The sequence below is a fragment of the Dama dama genome, chromosome 24 (genome assembly GCF_033118175.1).
Source record: "Dama dama isolate Ldn47 chromosome 24, ASM3311817v1, whole genome shotgun sequence".
Classification (NCBI taxonomy): domain Eukaryota; kingdom Metazoa; phylum Chordata; class Mammalia; order Artiodactyla; family Cervidae; genus Dama; species Dama dama.
The window spans coordinates 43,761,919-43,782,207 of NC_083704.1; the positions used below are offsets into that span (position 1 = coordinate 43,761,919).

A 20,289-nucleotide genomic window follows, 5' to 3' on the forward strand; every position below is an offset into this window, starting at 1 on the left:
CGAGCAGAGAACATCCATAATCTTCCACTGAAGCAACCACACTCGGGGAGCTGCATGGCAACAAACATAAAAACCCAATGTCGATGGGCTTGCAGTAGAGTTCCATGGGTAGCCAATTAAAATCATGTGCTTTGGAGGCAGGCAGTGGAAAACACTTAGCTCTCCAGCCTTAGCATCTTCCAAATGTTAAGAGAGCTGCTAGCAGAAGTGACTCCAAAATATGTTTCCCCAATAAAGTCTTTTCCTGAAAGTTCTCATCATCTGATGTCCTGAGTGCTATCACCACAGAGCCCACCTCGAGGGCTGAGCAGAAATGCTTTGAGGAACTGGTCCCACCCCAGGTCCACACTCCTGGGAAGAAAAAGCAGGGAGGTGGAGCAGATGGAAGGAGCAGATCCAAATGAGGTTGCCAAGACAGGAAAAGCCTCCAGAGCAGGAAGAATAGGTTCTGATCCCACCGTTTTCCATTAGTATTTGTGTGACTGAGGGCAAGTTACAAACTGTCTGTTCCTTAGTATCATTTGTCAGTCAGGAGTGCAAGTTCTTACTTCACAGGTCTGAGCATCAAAGAAGATAACAGGTATGGACTGGCCAGACAAACAGACGACTTTCCTCCCTAATGTGATCAGTAACAGGCAGTAAGCTGGAGGATGAAGAGACAAAATGCACCCTAGCCCTATTCTCTTCTCCATTTCCTCCGGGCTTGCCAGAAGCGGGGATCTGTCCCAACAAGGATTTATCCAGAAGGGCCTGGGGAACTGCTCTCTCTCTTCCTTGGAACTCTGCTTCTAGCTCCCCTCTACAAGCCCCTAAGTTAGGGAAAGAAGTGAAAGTCTTAGTCGCTCAGTCATGTCCAACTCTGCGATCTTTTAAGACTGTTGCCCGCCAGGCTCCTCTGTCCATGGAATACTCCAGGCAAGAATACTGGAGTGGGTTTCCATTTCCTTCTCCGTGGGATCGTTCTGACCCAGGGATCGAATCTGGATCTCCCACATTGCAGGTGGATTCCTTGCCCTCTGAGTTACCAGGGAAGTCAGCCCAAGTCAGGGAAGCCCCTCTAAATACAACTATTTGAAGAAAAGCAAGCTCAGTTCTTCTCCCTACATTGTCTTCCCAGTTCCCACAGCCACACCCCAGCCGGAAGGGAAGGCTGGGCTTCTGGTCTCCAGCACTGAGCAGCCAGCCCAAGACAACAGTCCCAAGGCCTTGCACCTGGGTTAATGCATCAGCTTGGCCTTGCTCTGCCTACTCATCCTCTCCAGGTGGGGGGAAGCTTGTAGACTCACCTGATCCTCTGTTGCAGTCTCCTTCCATCTGCCTCATCACTAACAACTCTACACCCGCATTTCTTCTGGCACAAACTAGGAGGTAGGAAAGATGACAAGGCTCCTCTACACCTAGGAGATCATCGCCATCCTGGGTGATAGGATGAGGTGGAGTCACCCACAGACAACGACACTTCCTGAAACTGTTCACTGCAAACTGAGAACACAATGCAAGTGGGACCGGTGCTGCCCTGGGATGTGAGAGAGGGAGGGTCCTGGGGGTGTCATAGCAGAGAACACGCTCTGTTAAGGAGACTGTCGAGTAAGGCCCCAGTGAATCATTAGCTGCCTCAGCGGGAATGCAGGGGGTGGGGGGAGGTGGGAGGGGGTGAGGGCAATTCAGGGGACCCAAGGGAGTCCCGGGGACTTCCCCACTGGCTCAGCCGTAAAGAATTCTCCGGCACTGCAGAACCTGCTGGAGATGAGGGTTCGATCCCTGAGTCAGGAAGATCCCCTGGAGGAGGGCATGGCAACCCACTCCAGTATTTTTGCCTAAAGAATCCCATGGAAAGAGGAGCCTGGCAGGCTACAGTCTATAGGGTTGCAAAGAGTCAGACATGACTTAAGAGACTGAGCATGCACGCAAGGGAGTCCCGGGAGCCAGTCCCTGGCTGCGCACTGCATCTAAGAATTACACAAGAGCAAGGGCAGGGGCGAGGGTGAGGAGAAAGACTACTGCTCAGACCACCGCCCAGACCAACGACATCTAAACCCTGGGAGGGGGCCCCAAATACCAGGAGAGTCACAGCTCTTTCAGTGATCCCACTGTGCAGTCACTGGGGAGGACAGGCTTCTTTGCTCTTGCCAGTCCCTGAGCTTGGAGAGGAAGAGGAAGAACAAACCACAGATAAGGAGTCATGACCCCAGTGCAGGGGACAACGCCTTTCCTCTCTCACACAATGTGGGTTCTTGGTGCTTCCTTCCACATGATCGCAGCTCTCGGTGACCGGTTTTTGTTACTGCATACACAATGATACCTGCTACTGCCTAGATTACAACAGGAACTCACATTTACTGAGAACCTACTCTGCACCACGCACAAGTTCATTCCATGTATTTTCATGGACACAGTCCTCACGGCAATCCTGAAAGGTAGGTCTCTTTCGATCTGTTCCATTGTCCAGATGAGAAAACTGAGAGGTAGAAAGCAGACTCTTGCAAGTAGTGACTTCTGCTTGTGTTCAGTACCTCTGAGGGCTTCCCAGGCGGCACTGGTGGTAAAAACCCGCCTGGCAAGGCAGGAGACCCAAGAGATGTGGGTTTGATCCCTGGGTGGGGCAGATACCCTGGAGAAGGGCATGGCAACCCACTCCAGTATTCTTGCCTGAGAACCCCATGAACAGAGGAGCCTGGCGGGCTAGTCCATGGTATCAGAAAGACTCAGACACAACTGAGTGACTGAGCACACAGCACACCTCTGTGGTACGCGGTGAGACTGTAACAGCAAACAGAGAAAGGTTTGTGTCTTAAAGAGCATACAGGGGTGTGTGTGTGTGTGTGTGTGCACGCACGTGCATGCACACATCCATGTGAGTGTGCATAGAGTCACGTCCTTGATAACATGTGACAGGGTCCATAGTCTATTCAATTCTCTGGACACCATGCTGCCCACAGTACATGGGACACCATGTGGACTCTGCACCTTTGTAAAGGTAATGAACAAAGAAGGCAGTGGAAACAGCCACAGGAGAGGAGAGACGGACATGTGTATGGGCCGATCATATCCCCTTGGACAAGGAGGAACAGAGAGTTAGAGCCGCAAAACGCAGAAGCACCTCCCACTCACAACCCAATGAATGGTGCAGTGACCATGGGGACGGATGAAGTGGATTGCCATGGTATCATTCTCATGCCGTAGGATTAAGAAGCCTCTGGCAATCACATCATTATTGCTGGCAGTGTCTCTAACCAAGCAGACAATAATGAACGATCTCCAAAGAGAGGATACATATCCAGAACAAATAAGGCCACATAAAGGATACCTTGTTTACAACTTTGACACTGGAGTGAAATTCATGACTAGGAATTCAGCAGTCACTTGGGGTCCCTCTGACTTCCAAAGAGCACCCCCCATTCACCATGTGCAGGCATCTGGGCCCATGTCAATGTGTTCCTTGTTTCTCCCCCAGCTGACTGCCTGCTCCAATTAAATAACTATTTATTTCACCATCCAAGGTGTTAGGAGTAATTACTTTAGCTCCTCTTTAAAGGAATGAGAGAGATGTGTAGATGCTCCTTGAGGAAATTTGAATCTGGTTACCTCCTCCTGAATTATAGCACCAATAACAACACTTAGACTTCAGAACCTTGTCTCACAGTCAAGGTAATCAGAGAGCTGAAGCACTCTCCACCAAACACAAGGAGCCTGGGAAGATGCATATACTTGATGTGCCCAAAGCAGTATGATTATTTTAATGTATCTATTCTGGGCCAGGCTTCAGGGTACAGGGAAGCAATCATTCAGAGTATTCCCTTTTAGAAATGATACAAATGAACTCACTTTATAAAAGAGAAACAGACTCACAGACTAGAGAATGAACAGATTTATGGCTGCCGGGGAGCAGGGAGGGAAGGATGAGGGGAAGGGACAGTTAGGGAGTTTGGGACCGACGTGTACACCCTGCTATATTTAAAATGGTTAACCAAAAAGGACCTTCTGTATAGCACAGGGCACTCTGCTAAATGTTATTTGGCAGCCTGGATTGGAGGGGGGCATGCATATGTATGGCTGAACCCCTTCAGGGTTCACCTGAAACTACCACAACATTGTTAATTGGCTATACTTCAATACAAAATAGAAAGTTCGTTTTTAAAAAAAAGAACAAAGTATTATCTTTTATTTTAGCATCTGGACTCTAGTTGTTACTCATTTATCAATATCATGTAAATGATTACTTACTTACAGTCATTGAAATACTACAAATTTTATAGAGCGGTTCAAATTCTGCTCCATAGCACTTTCCTAGACACGATTTTACTTGAAGCTCATGACAAATCAACAGGATAGCAGCATCTCCATTTTACAGACAAAGAAATTGAGGCGGCGAGAGAAGGAACAGCTTTGTCCAAATGAACAGGCCAGTGAGGGGCAAATCTAAATTTTAGGATTGAACTGTCATTCCAAAATGCCAACCCTTACCAAAAATTTCTTCCTAAACATTGATTTCACAATCAAAGGAAATCTAAGCAGCAGAGAAAAGTTCTGGAATGAGAAGCTCCCTCTCAGAGGACTGGCAGGAGCATTACAAGAGACAATGCATGTACAATGCTGGGCAGAACAGTCTTGACCAAGATCCACAACTACCACCTGCTGGGTTTATTTTTCGTTTGTTTGTTTATATTCATAGAGAATTGGAAATCGTAATTCTTTTTTAGAAGTCTTGGAATTTTACCCGTCTGAAGCACTTTAGTGGGATGAGGACATCTTTCACCTGTACAACATAAAACAGAGAGGAACCAAAGCTTTAGGTTGATTGCCATTTAAAAAAAAAAAAAAAAAGGAGGGTAGCCAGGTCGCCAAGATCAGATGTGGCCCAAGACATTCGTTTCCTTTCCTCAACGATCTAGTAATTGACGGTGTGTTAGTTAGATGCTTGCATTCCTGAGACATCTGGCACTAAACCTGATAATCAGTAGTCAAAAAAACAAAAAAAAAGAACTAGTGCCTGGCAGCCACCATTGGAGAGGTGCCTAAAAATAGAAATAATTCACTGAAACCTTATCAGAATGGTGCTCTAGGACGCCAAGCTGCTTGGGAAAACCCTGCAGAAAGTCAAGTAAGACCTCACAAATACAGATAAAAAAGACTCAGGAATAAGAGTCTGAACTGGGTTTCACTTTAGAAATTGTTGCTGTTCAGTCACTAAGTTGTGTCTGACTCTTTGCCAGCCCATGAACTGCAACACACTAGGTCCCTTTGTCCTCCAGTATCTCCCAGAGTTTGCTCAAATATATGTCCATTGAGTCGATAATGCTATCTAACCATCTTATCCTCTGCTGCCCCCTTCTTCTTTTGCCTTCAATCTTTCCCACCATCAAGGTCTTTTCCAATGACTTGGCTCTCCGCATAAGGTGGCCAAAGCACTGGAGCTTCAGCTTTACCATCAGTCCTTCCAATGAATATTCAGGGTGGATTTCTTTTAGGATTGACTGCTTTGATCTCCTTGCAGCCCAAGGGACTCTCAAGAGCCTTCTCCAGCACCACAATTTGAAAGCCTCAATTCTTTGGTGCTCAGCTTCTGTATCAGCCTTCTTTATGGTTCAAGCCCCTTCACCACCACAAGGGTGGGGTCCATGAAGAGGTCTCTAGAGATAGAGGTTTTTATTTCATTATATGTGGCTCACACTGATGTGATTTTAGGAGTGCTCCTCACCAAACCCATTTATATGATATGTAAGAGTTCTCTGTTAGAACCAAAAGATTGGTATCAAATGAATACTACATAAAATTGGTCGATAATATTCAGTTGATACACACAGATTAAGCAGTTCCTCTCACTGCAAAGCAATCTATAATACTTATGTGTCTAATTAATGCTTTAAGTAAGTTCCAGCTTACCTCAACTTTGGACAAACCCAGATGCCAAATAAGCGAGATCTAAATTAATTAACTCTATGATTTTATATGCAGCAACCTAGGAATTTGCATGAACATAAAAATCACATAACTTAATACATTTTCAGAGAACTCAAAGGACTGAGAAAAATAGAATCTGCTATATAAATGTGTTCAGGCAAGTCAATGTATAGGTATGTTTAGAACTCCCACAAAACCCAAAGTAAGGGAATTCAATGCTAATATCTTTCTCAAAAGACAGCTAGGCAGTCCTAATAAAGAAACAATGGGAATGTTACTCAGCCATTAAAAAAAAATAGAATGAAATAATGCCATTTGCAGCAACAAGGATGGACCTGGAGACAGTCATACTAAGGGAGAAAGTCAGACAAAGACAAATCTCATGTGATAGTGCTTATATGTGGAATCTAAAAAAAAAAAAGAAAACAAAGTGATCTCCAAAATAGAAATAAGTTACAAATGTATAAACAAAATCACGGTTACCGGTGAGTAAGGGGGTCACTGGGATTGACACATACGCGCTACTGTATATAAAACAGATAACTAATAAGAACCTACTATACAGTGGAAGGAACTGTACTCAGTGCTCTGGAATGGCCTATGTGGGAAAAGAGTCTAAAAAAGAGTGGATATACATGTGTATGGAAAACTGATTCACTTTGCTGTATGGCAGAAATTAACACAACATTGTAAATCAACTATACTTCAATAAAAAAATAATAGACACCCCAAATACTGTGTGTTTTACTGTATCACATTTGGGTGCTTACTTGTTGCAAGTGAAAGATAGGAGGGTTAAAGTTTTATGGAAGTTCTCCAAATAGTCTTTTGTTTCTCTCACAAACCACAGGACTGCATTCCTGAAAAATATCACAGCTGGCCAGACAGTGTTACCAAGATCAAGATGACAGACGAAGAAGTGGATACTAGGGAAATGAGGAAAAGTCTCATATAAATAGGAGAAGGAAATGGCACCCTACTCCAGTACTCTTGCCTGGAAAATCCCATGGACGGAGGAGCCTGGTGGGCTGCAGTCCATGGGGTCGCAAAGAGTCGGACACGACTGAGTGACTTCACTTTCACTTTTCACTTTCATGCATTGGAGAAGGAAATGGCAACCCACTCCAGTGTTCTTGCCTGGAGAATCCCAGGGACGGGGGAGCCTGGTGGGCTGCCGTCTATGGGGTCACACAGAGTCAGACACAACTGAAGTGACTTAGCAGCGGCAGCAGCAGCAGCTCATATAAATAAAACTAAGTTTCTTCTTTGTTACCACATCATGGAAAAATAGTTGAATGGATTTCTACCAACTAAAAAGAGCTGTGCAAAACAGTTTGTCTTTACATTGAATCCCTGTGGTATACCAGACAAGTGCTTTGGGAGTACGGGTCAAACGTATGCTCAAGTAAGGCAGGTATTGGAATTTCCCGAGTGGTCCAGTGGCTAAGACTCCACTTTCCTGATTCAGGGAGGCCCGGTTTCAATCCCTAGTCAAGGAACTAGATCCCACATGCTATAACTAAAGATCCCATATACTGCAAATAAGACCCAGTGCAGCCAAATAAATACTAAAAAAAAAAAGAAAAAAAAAAAAAAAAAGATAGGGCTCCTCTGGTGCTCCAGTGATTAAGAATCTGCCTTGCAATGCAGAGGACACCAGTTTGATCCCCGGTCCTGGAAGATCCCATGTGCTGGGAGCAACTAAGCCCATGCGTAACAAGTAATGAGCCCAAGTACAGCACTACCGAGCCCACACGCTACAACTACTGAAGTCCTCACACCTAAAGCCCAAGCTTCACAACAAGACAAGCCACCACGATGAGAAGCCAGCACACCTCAACTAGAGAGTAGCCCCTGCTCTCCGCAACTAGAGAAAGCCTGGGCAGCAATGAAGATTTAGCACATTCCGTAACAAAAAATATTAACAGAAGACAGGTAAGCATCATCCAGAACACACAGAGAAACAAAAGCTCTGGGCTTCAGATAAGTGCACTTGTATCATATACATTAAGACGCTACAGACAAAGAAAACAAACAGGAGTTTTCATGTAAACCCCGAACTCAGAATTGCAAGCTTCTCATTTGGACAACTCAATTTAGCAGCACCACAGGTGAGTAACAATAGGATTCATCCAGCTCAAGACGGTTCCTCACTCCTCTGGGACAATGCCGAGATGGCCAAAGAGTCAAAACCTTTTGAGAAGCCGTAACAGATCTCTGAAATAAAACCAACGTTGAAGGCTTTAACATCCTGCCCTAGGAAAGCGCGGGGACCGTGGGAACAAGAGCATCCTGTGATTCACGGAGACACAGTCTCCTACAGCCTCCACCAGGGGAGCTTCCTTGATCTCTCAGATTTTCAAACCAGCTCCCACTGAAGTCTAGTTCAAAGGCATCTGCCCATGCTCTTAACCTTTGTTTACTTTTCTAGGTCTAAGTGAATGTACTATTAAATCAGTGCTTGTTTCACAAATCACTGCAGTGCCTGGGAACACATTTCCCCTGGGTTCTTTAATTTCTAGGGGCTGAGGTGAGGTTGGAGTACATAGAAGCAGGGTGGATTTAAATTGCTCTACAGTGCTGGGCTGGTTTTTGCCCCACCAACAACACAGATCAGTCATAATTATACATACATCCCCTCTCTTGGGAGCCTCCCTCCCTTCTCCACGTCCCACCCCTCGAGGTCATCACAGAGCACCAGGCGGGGCTCCCTATGTTATACAGTGACTTTTCACTATACATTTGACACAAGGCAGTGCATATACAGTGATGCTATTTTCTCTGTTCAGCCCACTATTTCCTTCCCCCACTGTGTCCGCAAGTCCATTATCTATATCTGCATTTTCATTCCTTCCCTGCAAACAGGCATCTAAGTCTTTAAGTCTTATCTTAGAATCCAGTCAACTAAACCCTCGTTGACCAGAATCCTAGGGGACTTCTCAGGCATGAGATGATTTAGTTATTCTTACAGCCATCAGCTGGCAGAATAACCCCAGATAGCCCACATCGATTGAGATCGAAACCCTCTGGTGTCCTCACACAAAGCTGGGTCTCTCAGTGTGAGCGCTGACATTTGGGCCAGATCAAACCGAGCTGTGAAGGGCTCTCTTGTGCACTGCAGTATTCTGAGCAGCATCCCTGGCTTTTATCCACTAGATTTCAGTAGCATCACTACCCCAATGGGACAAACTGAAGTGTGGCCAGGCATGGCTTCAGGTCCTCTGGGGGGAAATCCCTTGCACCCTTCCCTCAAAGAACCACTGCCATGAAAAAAAGTTAACAAAGGATTGTTCAAATCTTAACTCTGTTCACTCACAGTATCCTTATCTAACCATACCATTCATTGGATTCCCTTTATAGCCTTTTCATAAAAGGGAAAAGGCAGAAGAAAAAAAGCAGTCATCCAATCTATAAAATAATTATAGGCACAGAGTCTAAGGGAATTTAGAATGAGATCAAAGGTTTTAATTATGGGCAAAAAGCATAAGGACAAAATTTAAAGTTATGAGAAAATAACTTTTGGGTACCAGAAAAATTAAGAGAGGTTCTGAAGCACATATACATATATAATAACTGGTACCAATGATATACACTTCTTTCTCTACTCTCTCCAACAGAAAGGCAAAATTTTCTGATTCAGTTTTACATAAAGAGTACAGACCCTGGAGATACCCTACTGCTGTTGAAATCCTGGCTCCAACATTTATTGGCTGATATGATGTTGAGTAATTTATACTGAAAGAAGTTCCATGCCTCACCTTGTACATCAGTAAAATGGATACAATAATACCTTGAGGGGGGTCCCAGTGAAGATTACACGAATTAAGTCTGTGATAAACACTAACTTTTATTAGTTGTGCTTGCATTCTATTTATGAAGCATCTTTTCAACTAGTTTACCTAGAGGAAAAAGAAGGAAAAGAAGAGAGTTGTCACTCACTTCTAACCTTGGGATGCAAGATGCTTTGTGTGTAAAGTTGTCCCAAGAGATCTAATTATTAATAGTTAAGGTATATACACCTACTTCAGGGAAATCAGAGCTTAAGAAAAATCAGACAACTGGATTCAGAGTAACAAAACTAGAATTCTTAGCTTAGTAGATTTCAAAGATCTATGGGACCGTGGCCAACCACTTAGCTCTCAGACAGCCAATCTCTCTTCTGTCCTTTTAATGGGATCACTATAGAGTTCCTAGTGTTTCATCTGAGACTATGACAATCAGATTCGATGACTGGCCAAAACATCTAAGTTCTAAAGTAAATGGCAGAATCTAAACTATCATTTAGTGATGTACAAAGGCAAAGAACTTGGTGACTGTCCTTGAAGTGCAATGATTTAATTAAAGAAGATTTTCACATTTTTTTTTTCAAAGTTTCTTAATTATGTAATGCTTCACCAATTATAGTCCTCCATAATGTCCACTAAGAGGAAATCTGAATTCTAGGCCATTTGCAGACAGGAGATGTAGTGAAAACATCTCATAGGGCATTAAATGCAATGTTGTACATCCACACATCTATTCCACAATTGCACCTGAACATTAATGATGACTCTGGCCTTCACTTAATGGTAGGTCTTGTGAAATCAATTAGCTGTTACAATAGTTTAATTGGAACATATGTATTTTAATTCTTGCATTTGTATTTTTAAAAAAAGTCTCTTAATTAGCCAAAAACATTCCAAAATTACACTTCTAGGTAATGTAGTGAAAGAACTGAACTTATAACTGGATAAAACCAAGGATGTGGAAAATGTGAGAAGGATGATATTCAAACAGCAGCGACTGGAAAGGGATAAATTAAGAATCATATTAGTTTACTTCAATTATCCCCAAAAGCAGTCTAGGGAAGAAGTTGTAAAAATCCATCACGAGTCCCTGACACAAATTCACTCAGTCTCTGACTCAAAAATAGTTCTTGGATTTTTTTTTTTTTTCTTTTGCTGGGTGTTTGGTAGTGGGTTTAATATTTTTTTCCTTCCTTCCCTTCTCACTCCTTACTTTTCTCCTTCTCCTTCTTTTTGTCTCTCTGCACCCTTCCTTCTCCCTTCATTCTACGGGGTAGAGACGTTCATTTCACCTTGGCCATAGGTCCAGTCTTTAAGGGAAAAAAAAAAAAAGAAAATTATCTATAGCCATGATAGAAAATGTGCTGTTCATCAAACAAAGAAAAACTATTTCTCAGGATGGTTAAAAAAACAAACTGAAAAGGTGACTTTGCTGGTCACCATAAATAAAAAAGGGTGGTTTTATACTGGTGTTGTGCTTTGTAGAAAAATGGGAGGAAAATGAAAGATGGAGGAAACTCCAGTTCTAAAACTCAAAAATAGGAAATTCATACTCTTATAATTAACTATTTATCATTCTGAAATTATACAGATATATAAAGACACAATTCTTGTACTCTTTTCTCAATACTTTATCTACCTATTTTGATCTGTCTTCCCCTACCTCCCAATGAAAAAATGATGCTACCAGTAAAGCAAGAATTCAAAGGCCATCTCTTTTCAAAGCTTATGGTTACCTAACTACTTTGAGGGCAAGCTACAGTTCTGAGGATACATTCGCCATGCTAATGAAGAATGGCAAGAAGAAGGTGCTTAACATAACGCAGAATGAGCAAAATGAGTCAACACAAGCAGAGATACAGCAGAAGCAAGAAAAAAGTCATACATACAGATGCACTGAAATACAAAGAAACTAACCCTAGGAAGGAAATGCACAAGAAAAAGAGTCATGGTAGAATGAAAAAGAGCTAAACAATGCAAAAAAGCCTCTCTCTCCACCCATCATCTACTGAGATAAAATCATTTTGGTGGGAAACTTAATTTTTTTTTTTTAATTGGCCATGCTGCTGCCTGTGGGGTCTTAGTTCCCCGACCAGGGATAGAACACCCACCCACCCACACCCCATGGAAGTAGAGTCCTAACCACTGGACTGCCAGGGAATTCCCAGTGGGAAACTTTATAATAACAATTTCAGATATAGATAGACCCTGATATTCTTGGCACTAACACATTCCTTTAAGGCCTCTGAATGCACTGTACCTTTTAAGAAGTTTCAAGCCCTGATGCTTTTCCTAACTACAGGCATAAACAGAGATACAGTTGAGAGTAATGCTAGACGCAGTGGAGTCCCAGGTTAGAACTGCCTCCTCAATGGATCAGCAGTCTGAGAATCTTCATGGTCAGTGTCCTTCACCATTTCAAAAGCCTTACACTTCTGTAAATCCATCACCTTTTCCAGCTGAAGCTTACGCAGTTACCTAGGCATGCGCTTTTCCAAAGCCCAAATCATCAGTCTTGTGGTGGGATCCTAAAAGGCTTCCTGTAACTTAGTCCTATCCACTACAAATATCCTGAGCAACAAGTGAGGTCAAGACACTGAAGTGAGGGCTAGAGAAAGGTGGATGGTGGGACAGGGAGCAAAAGAACAAGACATGGACCTCCACCTACAAGACTGTAGTCCAGTATTCTCAGGTCTTACACTCCTTCATGGGCTTCTCAGGTGACTCAGTAGTAAAGAATCCACTTGCCAAGGAGACTCGGGTTTGATTCCTGGGTCGGGAGGATTCCCTTGAGAAGGAATTGGCAACCCACTCCAATATCCTTGCCCGGAAAATTCCATGGACAGAGGAGCCTGATGGGCTACAGTCCAAGGGGTCGCAAAAAGAGTCGGACACGACTTAGTGACTAAACAACAATACTCCCTAATGCCGGTTTCTAATCACTTCTTCACTACCAGGTTATCAGCGTGCGCCTTTCCAGTCAAGACTCGAGACAGCCTGAATATGTTTTCACTGAATTCACCTAAGTACTTGCACAGCCAACCCACAATGGGAGTCACCCGCAAGAGATGCACCTGATGAGTAAGCAGAGGCTCCCAGTCCTCAGTGAATTCACAGTACAAAGTCAGAAGAAACCGACTGAAACCACAGCATGACTGAGAGATGGAGTGATAAAAGTAGTGGGTTAGAGGAAGGACAAATCACAGCTCCTTTGGTGGGGGGAGACCCAGGGAAGTGGAGAAAAAGCCTTCCTTGCCAGCCCTGGATGAGTCATCAAGAACTCCTCCTGCCTTCTCCACATCTATAAATAATCCCAGGTGCTGCCATTTCATTTAATTACTAAGCCTCTCCAGATGGAGAAAAATAATTAAGCAGTCTGCACCACTGAGTGATATAAAGAATGGGTTAGTAACTCGGGAAACATTTGAGTTTTGAAGTTTGCTTTCAACTATGAAGGAAGGACAGAGTGCTGCTGCTAAGTCACTTCAGTCGTGTCCGACTCTGTGCGACCCCATAGACGGCAGCCCATCAGGCTCCGCCATCCCTGGGATTCTCCAGGCAAGAACACTGGAGTGGGTTGCCATGTCCTTCTCCAATGCATGAAAGTGAAAAGTGAAAGTGAAGTCGCTCAGTTGTGTCTGACTTTTTATGACCCCATGGACTGCAGCCTACCAGGCTCCTCCATCCATGGGATTTTCCAGGCAAGAGTACTGGAGTGGGGTGCCATTGTCTTCTCCTAGGACAGAGTGAGGAAGGTCCAAATGCATGAGCAACTGACCTTAGCAAAAATCCAACGACAGCAGTCAGTCTGTGGATAGAAATTTGAATAGGAAAAAAAAAAAATACTTGTGCAAAGGGGCTCAATGCTCTCGGAAGAAGTAGAAGCTAATATTAAATGAAAAAAGCTTCAACGGAGTTGCTGAAGACAGGTTGTCAAAAAGAAATACTATAAGACAACCTATAAATACCTCAACTTATTTCTTAAATGTATAAGAAACATGCTATTGATTGAGCCCCTGGATGCAGACATGATAAAAATTTTCTTTGTGTCTGATGCAAAGATTCAGAAGTGATTATACCCAACAAGGTCTAACAAAGAAGCTGAAAAGAAAACCACCTGAGAAAAGTTTCTAAATGTAGATGCTTTTAAAGAATCATGCATTTATAATTCTGAAGTTCAATAGAATCAGGAAATATAAATAAAATTTCTGGCATTTAAATAACAATAGTAACTGGGTTAGCAATACAAACGAGATTCCTTCGCCATCACATATTCAAAGATAATCATGTCCTTCCTCAAAAGAAAAAAAAAAAAAACCCACAAAAATCAAACCTATAAAATCAAAATTTTACAAGCTTGGGAATCCCAAACTTCTGTAAGTAACAGATTGAAAGTCATTAAGATGGTTGCATGGTTCAAGGCATTTTGATGCTCATAGGGATAATGGAGGAAACAGTTCATAGAGAAATGATGAAGAAACAGATTGCAAGACAGAAAAATCAAACCAGAACCCAATTTCAAGGGCAATGATAGAAGATTCTTGATCTAAAAAAAATACAGGTCAAGTTAAACATAAGGTCACTCTGAGAATTGAGTAGTCTCTGCTCTATACAGAGAGTCCCTAACTTATAATTTTGACTTGATGATGCTGTGAAAGTGATACACATTATTTCAAATTTTGGTCTTTTCCCAAGCTAGGAAGATGGTAAGATAAACTGTCTTCTGATGAATGGCAAGGCGGTGAGCCACAGCTTCCTGTCAGTCACGTAGTCACAGGGTAAATAACCAATACATATACAACCTTTCTCTATCAGATGATCCTTCCTTTTTTCCCTTTCAGTATTCAGTAAAGTCCATGAGACAATGAAAACTTCAGGCTGTGCTATACTTTTTGTTAACAATAACAGGCTTTGTGTTAGATAAACGGGTTCAACCACTGGCTAATGTAAATATTCTAAGCACATTTAAGGTAGGCTGGGCCAAGATATGATGGTTTGACATTCAGTAAGTTAGGTGTATTAAATGCACTTTCAACTTGCTACGTTTTAAATTTACAATGTTTACCAGGAGGAAACCTCAACTTGTCAAGGAAGATTTGTAACTTTACATCAAAATTAATTAAACCTTTTTGAGTTATTTTCAAAACAAAGTATCATCAACAAATTGCCTAATCAGTCCACTGTCATTCTAACTGTCCTATAAACACAGGCTTTCATCCTTCTTCTTTAAAGAGCGTGTTATCCAAATGCGAGAATACATTAAAAGCGCATTTTGATGACTTTTGGCTTTTTACATTTCTACACGACTCCAAAACAGGCTAACAGAGAAGATTCTATTTTAACAAACAAAAAATACTCATTTTTTGTACTAATAAATTAGCTAAACAAGCATCTATTTATTCTCTTAGTGATTTAACAAGTATCTTCATCCCTCGCCTATTTCTTATTTTACCCTATTTTATTTAGAAAATCCTTTTAAATCAAACTTGACCCTTCCTTTCTCCTTTATCTTCCAGAGGGCCATTAGCCCAAAGGTGTGTGAACTGGAAAAGGGTGTTCTTTCTCCAGAGGCATTTAGTGACATGTGTTGGAAAACTGTAACATTCCACTCAGCAGTAGTTATCTATGAAATGAATGTGCCTTTTAGCACTGTGTGGGCCCCAAAGCGTAAACCCTGGTGGGGCTGCCATGATTTGCTCTGCTCTGTACCTGGAGGCGATCCTGCCTTTACTGGTGTTCACACAAAGCATTCAGGGGAAACCTGGATCACTACATTTCAACAGTGAGACTGACCTTCAATTCTGTCCGCAACCAAAGGATGTCAGGCACTATTCAAGGTTACTGGGGCCCAGGTTGGGGTCATGAAATCAAGGTCATGCTGACAGTGAAGTCATGGAAAGTGCTTAGAGAATGGGTTATTACCATGGAAATTCACACCCCCTCCAAAGGAGACAGTCACTACTCAGATCTCCATTGTTACAGCATCATCAGGAAATCTTATATGAAATATTCCATTTTTAACTGAAGAAAATAATTGTAAGCACGATGGAGCATCCATCGTTATGTCCATGAGCTACAACAGGACCACCGGCACTCAGCCAATATGTTCCCTGGTCGACCACATGTCTGTTAGGTGTGTGTGTGCTTTGGCGTTTTGGAAATTTAAGAACCTCGTCATACCTAACTATAGCAAAGGCAGTAAGAGAGCCAAAACTCCTTGGAGTAACAGGCAGATGATCAGGGGAAAAAAAGAAACACAGATAATGAAAAACTCAAATTGTTGGGAAAATTATTCTAGTGTGTAGAGCAAGCTGGCATCAAAGCCACAGCATCTACACAGAACTTAGCCTTGCCTAGACATGCACTTGTAGGTCACTCATATCCTGTGATTCTCAACAATGAATCTGTGCATTTACGGGCACCAGCGCAGCGTACAGCCAATTCATGAGTAGGAGACCTCCTCTCACCTCTTTCGAGCCATTATCACATAGGACTATGACCCACTTCTAGTGGGCAGGAGGTGACTGCACTTACCACATCTATTTAATGTAGTAAGTGATACCATACATGTCATCAAATCATTCCCCAGAGAATGATAAATACTTCTTTAAGACCAAAATGGAAGGTACTAGGTTTGAATTTGGAAATGTACATCAAGATTTCTTTACCTGGGGGAGAAATACCAAAGTCCCAAATCAAGCATTCTTATTAGAAAGATTCAAAACACAAAGATCTCAAAATACAGGTTCTAAAAAGACTGCCAAATTAAAATAGCAATGATATCATCTTCTTTCCACTGCAATGACATAGTGTGAACTCAGATGTATAAATGTGCATGTGAACTTACAAGAAAAACAAAGAAAGTAGCTTCATGCAGCTGCTATCTAAAAAAAAAAAAAAAAACTATTCTATTTTTTATTATCTGTCCTCTATTTTGTGTCCACAGGATAGCAAGCCAAAACTGAGAGGACTAACCAGATGAAATACACATTATATTTCTATGTATGTGAACAAGCACTTGTGTCCTGGAAATACTTTAAAAATCCAAAGCATAGATTTCACACTGAGGTCTTTTGCTGGTTTCTACACCAATGTGCCTCTCCTGCCCATACTCTAATTGGTCTTATATTTAAGAAGACTTTCTAGAGCTGGAAAAATAGAAGCCTTTTGGGTAGAGCATGCTGTGAAATAGACTTTCCAGTACTCATAAATAACATTTAAAAATTTTATTTTCCTATAAAAAAAGGTGACCTATAAAGTATTAATAGAACCAGGTTGGATGAGGCATGGGTGGACATGACAGAAAAGGAGGAAAGGGTAGGTATGAAGGCGGGGCTGCTGGAGTAGAGATCCAGCAATATGAAAAACAGTGTGCTAAGAGGAGCGTGATAAAAAGTAAGGAAAACTATGTAAGTGCTTCCCAGGTGGCCCCCGTGATAAAGAATCTGCCTGCCAATGCAAGAGATGCAAGAGACACAGGTTTGATCCCTGGGTTAGGAAGATCCCCGAGGAGGAAATGGCAACCCACTCCCGTTTTCTAGCCTGGAGAATTCCACGGACAGAGAAGTCTGATGGGCTACAATTCAAGGGGCTGCAAAGAGTTGAACATGACTGAGAGCACGCTCACACATACACAAGTACAAACAGTCTGAGAAGTTCAAGCAACCCCAGTAATGCCAACCACAAATCTATCACACTTTAGATACACAAGGGGTTATGACAGAACCAGCTGAATTGCTAGCAGGGCTGTGCCCAGAACAGACTTCTGTTTATGCAGAGAAGACACATACACCATGGGGTCTCCACCTCATAGAAACAGAAGTGGCTGGATATGGGTACATATTTTGTTTGGCATTTACCAAATGTCCACTCAATGCCAAAACCCACACTAGGGACTTCATTTAACGACTACAGTCTTGATGATGCAGAAGTTGCCATCCTCATTTCACAGATAACAATGCTGTGGTTGAAAAGTTTAGAAATTCCCTAGCAGTCCAGGGGTAGGCCTCAGTGCTTTCAATGCCTATTGTATAGATTTGATCCCTGGTCAGAGAATTAAGATGCTGTGAGCCACATGGTGTGGTCAAAAAATAAAATAAAACAAAAAGTTTAAACAACTACATCACCATTATGCAGTTAAGTGGAAAAGATGAGATTCAAATGCACGTATTTTTGACTCTACTGAGTAAGCTTTTAGAACACTACGCTCTACTGTGGTTCATGAAAATAATCAAGGGAAGAAATGCCTGGGCAAACAGTAGGAACAATGAGGAGATTATCATAATACGCAATGTAAACAAAATATTTCAAAATATTTCAGTATCACCCACAATGAGAAACACATTTAGTATAATGACCCAATTGCTTGCATGTCTGTGTATGAGCAATGAAAAAACAAGTTCAAAGAAATTATTTACCCTTACTATGTGTGGTACACTTGAATACTTTCTGTTCTGTATTATTCTATTTATTTTAAAAATGCTGGTCAAGACTCACTGAAATGATTTCATGGCGCAGTACTAGGTCAGAAACCTTAGTATGAAAATTAGTGTCATAACCAATGCTGTAGAACGCCACTCTTATTGTTTCTGAAGTTTGGATAGGATATTAGGCTTTTCAATTTTTCAAAAATCACATCCCCTTTGAGCCTTTATCCAAGAAAAGAAAGGGAGAGGGGTATTAAGAGAGAGAGAGACAAACAGTAAAGAGAATTGTGCATTCTGTGTCACTCACTAAAAAGGGCAGTGAAATTAACACGCTCCACACAAGAGTGGCTCCATCTCAACGACAAAGAAGCTTGCCTCAAAAGACGGAGGTTAAAGACACATATTGAAGAAGGTTCTGATGTCTTTAATGTTCTTTGAGTTGTCAGAAAGACATAATTTCCCCATGATGACTCATTGGTAAAAGGAAGACTTGTAAGTGGTCTTTAGGCAAATTGCAAGACTGAAAGACAAGCCATACACCTCCTACTCAGATTACCTTCCCACACAAAAAAAGCACCAGGTCTCCTCCAGGCTACTTGGTTAAGACACCCACTGATCAACACTAAGAAGCCTGGACAGTATTATCTATGGCAGGATGCAACGTTTCACTTCTAGATATGGAACCAACACATGAGCCAGGAAAACTCCTTAATACAAATACAACAAAAAAGAGAAAGAGAGTCTGGGAGATCATAAACATACTAACGTGGAAACAGTCTCAATAAAAATTTTAGTTACCATGGGGATTTCTGGAGGGGAACGAGGGGGTAGAAATGAAGTCTCTTTAGAGAAATGACTGATGCGATTTATTAATCTACTTGCAAGTAATGTCAAATTTTAAAGTTGCTCCAAAGAAAACCACTTTTTTTTAAAACATCAGCCTCTTAATATGCTGAAGGAACCTGTTCAAAACGCTTCAGGAGTGAAGTAACTTAGATGATAAATGTGTTCTTCAATCTGTGCACCAGTCAAGTAGCAATAAAATCAGAATAATTCATGCAAAATTTTTCATTATGTTTCTAAACATACTTATTTACATTTTAAATCACACATTAGACAATATGAAATATCTTTCATTTAGACAGGTGTGAACTAGAAAACAGATGTATTCATTAAACATGGAACAATTCGGTGAATTAAAAAAAAAATACTCAAAGAACTCTGGTTGAAGTATTTGAGCCATTGTTAACTTACTTGAAAAAATATAGCCATAGCTCCGATTATTCTGTTTTCAGAAATGGCAGTTTGAAAGCTGTCAAAATCATCTGGATTGTAAAAGAAAATCTGCATCTGTAAAAAGAACAATAAAAAACATATTAGGAGAATATACCAGGAAAACCTATGCAGAAGTAGAAAGAATAGTACAGTGTACTCAGATTCCCCAACATAATAAGATTTTGACCAATGTATTCATCTATCCATATTTCTCTTTGCTAAAGTATTTGACAGCAAACCCTAGACATTTTATCATTCTATCCCAACATACTTCAGTAGATATCAATAAAATACATGTCTTTTCACATAACTACGATGACTTTAGGTCACACACAAAAATAACACCCAACATCTTATTACCTAATACTCATGTCATGGTGAACGGTCTCTACTAGGAAGCCAGATTTTAATGGAGTTAAAACACGCTAAGGTAGAAAACCAAGGCTGTGAGATTCAGTTCACATGCTAAAATTTTAAAGGCTTAAATGGACATGTCTTTAGAGACAAGTATCATTTTGATGATAAGAATTTGATGGGGGCTCTCAGCTTTAAGAAATAGCCAATATGGGCTATTTTAGTCAATTCACAAAAATTTAATGGCAATGATGATAATAATACTCTTGATTTTACAGTTCGCAAAAAGCCATCCCATTCCTGATCTCACTTAATCCATCTAACAATCCCTGTGAAGGCTGGGCAGAAATGACTACACTCAAGTTACACGTGAAGAAAGTGCTTCATAAACTTGATGCTCACTTGGTTAAGACAAAAACATCAGTGAAGAGTGCAAAATCCTGGTGCTCTCAACCGCACCTTGAATACCTTCTCTGACCTTTGACAAGGGCCTCTCATCCTTTAAGGTAAATCAACTTAAAATCATTATACAATTTGAATGCCTGGAC

General features: G+C 41.6%; 1 protein-coding gene across 5 annotated transcripts in view; it reads right to left on the bottom strand.

Annotated features, from left to right (window-relative positions):
* PTPRG (protein tyrosine phosphatase receptor type G) overlaps nucleotides 1-20,289 on the bottom strand; it is a 759,790-nt gene that overhangs the window by 216,288 nt on the left and 523,213 nt on the right. For all 5 annotated transcript variants that reach the window (XM_061128174.1, XM_061128173.1, XM_061128172.1 and 2 more), the window contains one exon: nucleotides 19,367-19,462. In XM_061128174.1, coding sequence (XP_060984157.1) covers nucleotides 19,367-19,462 — 96 coding nt within the window. The remainder of the gene's footprint in view (nucleotides 1-19,366; nucleotides 19,463-20,289) is intronic.